The following is an 8158-nucleotide window of genomic DNA, read 5'->3' as shown; positions in this document are numbered from 1 at the left end:
CAGCTTCTTCCCCACTGTCACCAGACTCCTAAATGACCCTTTTATGGACTGTCCTCATTAACACTACACCCTGTCTGCTTCATCCGATGCCAATGCTTATGTAGTTACATTGTATATCTTGTGTTGCCCTATTATGTATTCTCATGTATTTTCTTGAATTCTGTTCAATTCCCTTTTCTTCCCATGTACTGAATGATCTGTTGAGCTGCTTGTAGAAAAATACTTTTCACTGTACCTCGGTACACGTGACAATAAACAATCCAATCCAATCCAATAATCTGCTTTTGAAAGGTGTACTCTTTCCTGGACTCAGAAAACCATTTCTATTCCTAACGCGATTTCGAATTGTGCCAGGCCGCCGTACAGCGCCCGCTGAGACCCCGTAGTGTGTGAAGTGCTACTGCGTTCAGCGTTTGATTGACAGCAGCTCCAGAGCTCCTGTGTCGGCGCTGCCGAGTGCGGCTGCGCAGGGGTTTGATTGACAGCAGCTCCAGGGCTGGTGTTGGCGCTGCCGAGTGCGGCTGCGCGGGGTTTGATTGACAGCAGCTCCCCGCTCCATGGATTTGTGTTGTGGAACCGGCGCTGCGCTCTTTGCTCTGGGCTGCATTCTCGTTGCGAGTGCTTTGCTGGTTCTCAGGAGGAATGGAGCTGGCAAAGCGGGCGGGCAGGGCGCCGTCAGCGTCCTGGTGGTGCTGGGGTCTGGTAAGCTGATTTGAGAAGCAGGAAGCCAGCAGGGTGAGAGCTGCTGCTGCTCTCTGTCCATGTTTGTAAAGGAAAGGGAACCCGGAAGCGAATGCAATTTCTGTAAACATCAACCCTGAGCTCAGGGTTTGGGAACACAGAAAAAGGCAATTCCGCTCTCCGGTTCTGATCCATGCTGCAAAACAACTATTAAACTTCTATCTTACTGGCTAAATATAATATTCGCATGCAATGAATTTCTGGATTGTCTGCAGAATAGCCATTGTGTAAATATCACTGGGGCTGATGAAGGATTATAACATCTTTGCACACAGATATTGGGAGCTAACCATCAGAAAACAATCAGTCTTTTATTTTAAATTATTAACCGCGTGTAGAAAGCACACAATTCATTTTTAACATATGTTTTGATATCAATAGTCATGTTTAATTGCAAGGAAATGTTGTATGTTGACAAATGAACGTGTATTAATTTAGCTCCCCATCTCCTCTGCACTCCTGTTTCCCTAGTGACACTTAAGGGTGATAGTTAAATGTTGTGGTTCAATTATGGATATCAGAGTATGGTCCTATTCTGAAATGGTGTGTTGAAGCTGTGTCACTTAACGCACCATGGTTAACAGACCTTTGTTCTGACAGGCCCTAGAGATTGAATTGAGGGGAGCCAGTTCCCCCAGCTAGGTGAGAAAGAGTGAACTGTGTTTCTTTCCTCCTCAGGATGTGTTGTTACTGGGCAGACCGTGACACAGCCTTTGCTTTTTCCTGTGGTGTCAGTCCAGTAGTTCACCTCCTTGGTAAACGAGAAAATGCTGGAAAATGGATGTGACGAGACATGTTGATGAATGTCGGGCAGTGGATGTGGTGTATATGGATTTCAGTAAGACATTTGACAAGGTTCCCCATGGTAGGCTCATTCAGAAAGTTAGGGGGCGTGGGATACAGGGAAATTTGGCTGTCTGGATACAGAATTGGCTGGCTGAAAGAAGACAGCGAGTGGTAGTGGATGGAAAGTACTCCGCTTGGAGGTCGGTGACCACTGGTGTCCCTGTTCTGGGACCTCTGCTCTTTGTGGTTTTTATAAATGACTTGGATTAGGAAGTGGAAGGGTGGGTTAGTAAGTTTGCTGATGACATGAAGGTTGGTGGAGTTGCAGATAGTGTTGAGGGTTGTTGCAGGTTACAACAGGACATTGACAGGATGCAGGGCTGGGCTGAGAAGTGGCAGATGGAGTTCAACCTAAATAAATGTGAAGTGATTCATTTTGGAAGGTAGAATTTCAATGCTGAATACAGGGTTAAAGGCAGGATTCTTGCAAGTGTGGAGGAACAGAGGGACCTTGGGGTCCATGTACATAGGTCCCTCAAAGTTGCCACCCAGGTTAATAGGATTGTTAAGAAGGCGTATGGTGTGTTGGCTTTCATGAACAGGGGAATTGAGTTTAAGAGCTGCGAGATTTTGCTGCAGCTTTATAAAATCCTAGTTAGACCACACTTGGAATATTGTGTCCAGTTCTGGTAGCCTCATTATAGGAAGGATGTGGATGCTTTGGAGAGGGTGCAGAAGAGATTTATTTTTATAAATTTAGAGAGTCCAATTCATTTTTTCCAATTAAGGGGCAATTTAGCGTGGCCAATCTACCTACCCTGCACATCTTTGGGTTGTGGGGGCGAAACACATGCAAACATGGGGAGAATGTGCAAACTCCACACGGACCATGATCCAGAGCCGGATTCAACCTGGGACCGTGGTGCCGTCAGGCATCCGTGCTAACCACTTGCGCCACCGTGCTGCCCGGGTGCAGAGGAGATTTACCAGGATGCTGCCTGGACTGGAAGACATGTCTTGTGAAGAAAGGTTGAGGGAGCTAGGGCTTTTCTCACTGGAGCGAAGAAGGAATAGAGGTGACTTGATAGAGATGTACAAGGTGATGAGAGGCATGGATAAAGTGGATAGCCAGAGACTTTTCCCCAGGGCGGAAATAGCTGTCACGAGGGGACATTTATTGGAGGAAGGTATGGGGGAGATGTCAGATGTAGGTTCTTTACACAGAGTAGTGGGTGCATTAAATGCACTGCCAGCAGAGGTAGTGGAGTCAGAGTCATTAGGGACATTTAAGCAATTCTTGGACAGGCACATGGACAGCAGTAAATTGAAGGGATGTAGGTTAGGTTGATCTTAGATTAGGATAAATGGTTGGCACAACATCGTGGGCCGAAGGGCCTGTACTGTGCTGTACTGTTCTATGTTCTATCTCATTAGGTCTGGCAGCATCTGTAAGGAGAGAAAACGAGCTAACGTTTTGAGTCCAGATGACCCTTTGTCAAAGCCAGCTTTGCAGTCAAACACACCACAACCTCAGGCTTTCAACCCTTAAATAGCCAAATATTCCGAATCCAATATTCCTAAAGACCTCCGTTCGTCACAGTGGGCCATTCAGCCCATCGAGCCTGCGCCACCATTCATGGCTGACCTGATTGTAACCTCAGCCCACAATCCTGTCTGTCCCTGATAACCTTTCACCCCCTTGTTAATCAAGAATCTAACTAGCTCTGCCTTAAAAATACTTAGAGATTCTGTTTTCATTGCCTTCTAAGGAAGAGGGTTCCAAAGGCTCATGCCCCGCCAAGAGAAAACATTTCTCCTCAGCTCTGTATTAAACGGGTGGCTCTTACTTTTAAACCGTGACCCCGAGTTCTAAATTCTCCCTCAAGAGGAAACATCCTCTCCACATCCACCCTGTCAATGCTCCTCAAGATCTTAACGGTTTCAGCCAAGTTGCCTTTTCTTACTCTTCTAAACTCCAGCGAAATCAAGCCGAGCCTTTCCTCATGAGACAACCCACTCATTCATGGTATTAGTCTGGTAAGCCTTCTCTGAAATGCTTCCAATGCATTTACATCTATACATGGTCCCATCAAAGCCTTGTGCAACTGAAGCATAACCTCCCTACTTCTGTAATCAATTCACCTCGCAATAAATGATAAATTTCTATTAGTGTTCCTATTTACGTGCTGTACCTGTGCACCAACTGTTTACGATACATGCACAAGGACATCCATATTCCTCTGTATCTCATAGTTCTGTAACCTCTCACCATTTGGATAATAAGCTTTTTTTATTCTTCCTGCCAAAATGGACAATTTCATATTTTCCTACATTACACTTCATTTGCCAGATTTCTGCCGACTCCCTCAACCTATCTACCTTCCTTTGTAGCCTCCTCATGTCCTCCTCACAACTTAGTTTCCCGCCTATCTTTGTGTCATCAGAAAATTTACATAGAATTTACAGTGCAGAAGGAGGCCATTCGGCCCATCGAGTCTGCACCGGCTCTTGGAAAGAGCACCCTACCCAAGGTCTACACCTCCACCCTATCCCCATAACCCAGTAACCCCACCCAACACTAAGGGCAATTTTGGACACTAAGGGCAATTTAGCATGGCCAATCCACCTAACCTGCACATCTTTGGACTGTGGGAGGAAACCGGAGCACCCGGAGGAAACCCACGCGCACACGGGGAGGACGTGCAGACTCCGCACAGACAGTGACCCAAGCCGGAATCAAACCTGGGACCCTGGAGCTGTGAAGCAATTATGCTATTCCTAATGCTACCGTGCTGCCCACAATTAATGATATCTTTTTTACTGATTGGTGTGTTTTCAGAGTCACCACCCCCCAGCTCCAAGATATCACGAACATCTGCTCCTGTAGCCATTTTTTAAACCTTGATTATTCATCCCCAAACACAAGGTTTGGTTTCCTCTTTTAACCTGTAACCATATTTTTGGTCCCTTCATCCAAGTCATTTTATACATTGTAAACAGTTGATGCCCCAGCAGTGATCCCTGTGGCACACCACTTGTTACATCTTGCCAACCAGAAAATGAACCATTTATGCCTGCTCTGTACTTTTGGTGAGCTATCTAATCGTCTATCCATGACAATATATTCCCCTCTACACCTGAGCTTTCCTTTTCCATAGTAACGTACCTTTGTCCAGAGTACATGTTACTTCTTCGAACAACTCCAATAAATTGGTTAGACCTGATTTCCCTTTCACAAAGCCATGTTGACTCTGCCTGATTATGATGAACTTCTCTTCTCTTAGTTTCCTGCTGTAATGTTTTTGATAATAGCTTCTAACATTTTCTGGTTAAAGCAACTGGCCTTTAATTTGCTGCTTTCCGTCTCCCTCCTTTTTTGAGTAAAGTAGTTACATTTGCTATTTTGCCATCTAATGGAATCTACCCATCTGTAGGGAATTTTGGAAAACTCAGGCCAACGCATCAACTATCTCAGGAGCCACTTTTTAAAAGACCCGACGATCAAGTCTGTCAGGACCCGGGGGCTTGTCAGCCTGCAGCCCCAAATATTTGCTCGATCACTTCCCTGGTGATTGTAATTTTCCTGAGTTCCTGCCTCCCTTCCATTTCCTGATTTACACCTATTTCTGAGATGTTACTTGTATCTGCGATAGCAAAGACCGATGCAAAATACCTGTTCAATTCATCAGCGATCTCCTTATATTTACTTATAAAATCCCCACACTCACTTGCTGTATTTTGTTTTTAAAATAATTTTTATTAAAGTTTTCACAAAATATCAACAACAGAATGGAAAAAGAACCCCATAGAATTAAATACAAAACAAAACACCCCAGTACCCCCCTCCCCCTGTACATAAATAATAAATTAACACCTGTCAAAACACAAAGCAAACATAGCAAATATGTGCACCCCCTCAGGTCCCCCAGTATTGAACAACAAAAGTAGAAAATAACTCCTCATCACATCCCCCCCCCCCCCCCCCCCCCCCCCCCCCCCGTTCTGCCAGGAAGTCTAGAAACGGTTGCCACCGCCTAAAAAACCCTTGCACCGACCCCCTCAAAGCAAATTTCACCTTTTCCAATTTAATAAACCCCGCCATGTCGTTGATCCAGGCCTCCATGCTTGGGGGCCTCGCATCCTTCCACTGAAGAAGAATCCTCCGCTGGGCTTCCAGGGACTCAAAGGCCAGAATGCCGGCCTCTTTCGCCTCCTCCACTCCCAGCTCCTCTGCAACCCCAAATATTGTGAACCCCCAGCCCGGTTTGACCCTGGATCCTACCACCCTCAACACTGTCCTCGTTACGCCTTCCCAGAACTCCTCCAGCGCTGGGCATGCCCAGAACATATGGGTGTGGTTTGCTGGGCTCCCTGAGCACCTAGCTCGCCTGTCCTCGTTCCCAAAGAACCGGCTCATCCTGGTCCCGGTCATGTGTGCCCTATGCAGCACCTTAAACTGTATCGGGGTCAATTCACATGGCTAAGACCTTCGCCAGCACCTTGGCATCTACATTTAACAGCAAGATCGACCTGTAAGACCCACACTGCAGGGGATCTTTGTCCCGCTTCAAGATCAAGATCAGTGCCCCGGATATCGTCGGGGGCACCCCCCCCCCCCCAGCCTCATTGAAGGTCCTAACCAGCAACTGGCCCAACAGGTCCACATATTCTTTGTAAAACTCCCCGCCTGCATGCTCCCTATCCCTTTGACCAGCTCCTCCAGCACAATCGGAGCCCCTAACCTCACCACCAGTCCCATCTCCACCTTCGGGAACCTCAGTTGGTCCAGAAAGCGGCCCATCCCTCCCTCCTCCACCGGGGGCTCAGACCCATACAGTTCCTCATAAAAGTCCCTGAAGACCCCATTGATGCCAACCTCACTCTGCACCACACTCCCTCCCCTATCCTTAACTCCCCCGATCTCCCTAGCTGCGTCCCACTTCTGAAGCTGATGCGCCAGCATCCGGCTTGCCTTTTCCCTGTATTCATAAATCGCCCCCTGGGCCTTCCTCCACTGCGCCTCCGCCTTCTTGGTGGTCAACAGGTCGAATTCGGCCTGGAGGCTGCGCCTCTCCCTCAACAGTCCCTCCTCCGGCACCGCCGCGTATCTCCTCCCATAGTGCTGGCGAGGAGGCCCAAGGCTAACGAGCCTCCGTGGGCTGTGCTGGTGCGGTTTCATCGATTCGTCAACCCGGAGTGTGTGCTCAGATGGGCCAAGAAAGAGAGGAGCAGCAGGTGGGAGAACGTGGAGGTTCGCATTTATCAGGAATGGAGCGCGGAGGTGGCGAAGAAGCGGGCCGGGTACAACCGGGCGAAGGCGGTACTGCACAGGAAGGGGGTGAAGTTTGGCATGCTGCAGCCGGCGCTTCTGTGGGTCACCTACAAGGACCGGCACCATTACTTTGAATCCCCGGAGGAGGCGTGAGCCTTTGTTCAGGCCGAGAAGCTGGATCAATGATTCATAAGAACATAAGAACTAGGAGCAGGAGTAGGCCATCTGGCCCCTCGAGCCTGCTCCACCATTCAAGGAGATCATGGCTGATCTTTTGTGGATTCAGCTCCACTTTCCGGCCCGAACACCATAACCCTTAATCCCTTTATTCTTCAAAAAACTATCTATCTTTACCGTAAAAACATTTAATGAAGGAGCCTCAACTGCTTCACTGGGCAAGGAATTCCATAGATTCCCAACCCTTTGGGTGAAGAAGTTCCTCCTAAACTCAGTCCTAAATCTACTTCCCCTTTTTTTGAGGCTATGTCCCCTAGTTCTGCTTTCACCCGCCAGTGGAAACAACCTGCCCGCATCTATCCTATCTATTCCCTTCATAATTTTATCTGTTTCTATAAGATCCCCCCTCATCCTTCTAAATTCCAACGAGTACAGTCCCAGTCTACTCAACCTCTCCTCATAATCCAACCCCTTCAGCTCTGGTATTAACCTAGTGAATCTCCTCTGCACACCCTCCAGTGCCAGTATGTCCTTTCTCAAGTAAGAAGACCAAAACTGAACACAATACTCCAGGTGTGGCCTCACTAACACCTTATACAATTGCAACATAACCTCCCTAGTCTTAAACACCATCCCTCTAGCAATGAAGGACAAAATTCCATTTGCCTTCTTAATCACCTGTTGCACCTGTAAACCAACTTTCTGTGACTCATGCACTAGCACACCCAGGTCTCTCTGCACAGTGGCATGCTTTAATATTTTATTGTTTAAATAATAATCCCGTTTGCTGTTATTCCTACCAAAATGGATAACCTCACATTTGTCAACATTGTATTCCATCTGCCAGACCCTAGCCCATTCACTTAACCTATCCAAATCCCTCTGCAGACTTCCAGTATCCTCTGCAGTTTTCGCTTTACCACTCATCTTAGTGTCATCTGCAAACTTGGACACATTGCCCTTGGTCCCCAACTCCAAATCATCAATGTAAATTGTGAGCAATTGTGGGCCCAACACGGATCCCTAAGGGACACCACTAGCTACTGATTGCCAACCAGAGAAACACCCATTAATCCCCACTCTTTGCTTTCTATTAATTAACCAATCCTCTATCCATGCTACTACTTTACCCTTGATGCCATGCATCTTTATCTTATGCAGCAACCTTTTGTGTGACACCTT

The 8158-nt window shown here is 47.2% G+C and overlaps 1 protein-coding gene across 2 annotated transcripts in view; it reads left to right on the top strand.

Moving 5' to 3' along the window:
- The first annotated feature begins 481 nt into the window (after nt 1-481).
- The window catches only part of alg14 (ALG14 UDP-N-acetylglucosaminyltransferase subunit), a 101487-nt gene continuing 93810 nt past the window's right edge, over nt 482-8158 (top strand). For both annotated transcript variants that reach the window (XM_038793897.1, XM_038793896.1), the window contains exon 1: nt 482-702. In XM_038793897.1, the coding sequence (XP_038649825.1) occupies nt 558-702 (145 nt within the window). In that variant the 5' untranslated portion in view covers nt 482-557. The remainder of the gene's footprint in view (nt 703-8158) is intronic.

The sequence above is a fragment of the Scyliorhinus canicula genome, chromosome 4, assembly GCF_902713615.1.
Source record: "Scyliorhinus canicula chromosome 4, sScyCan1.1, whole genome shotgun sequence".
Lineage (NCBI taxonomy): Eukaryota > Metazoa > Chordata > Chondrichthyes > Carcharhiniformes > Scyliorhinidae > Scyliorhinus > Scyliorhinus canicula.
Note: the sequence above shows the minus strand (reverse complement) of the source record. Positions and strands in the feature narration are given on the sequence as shown.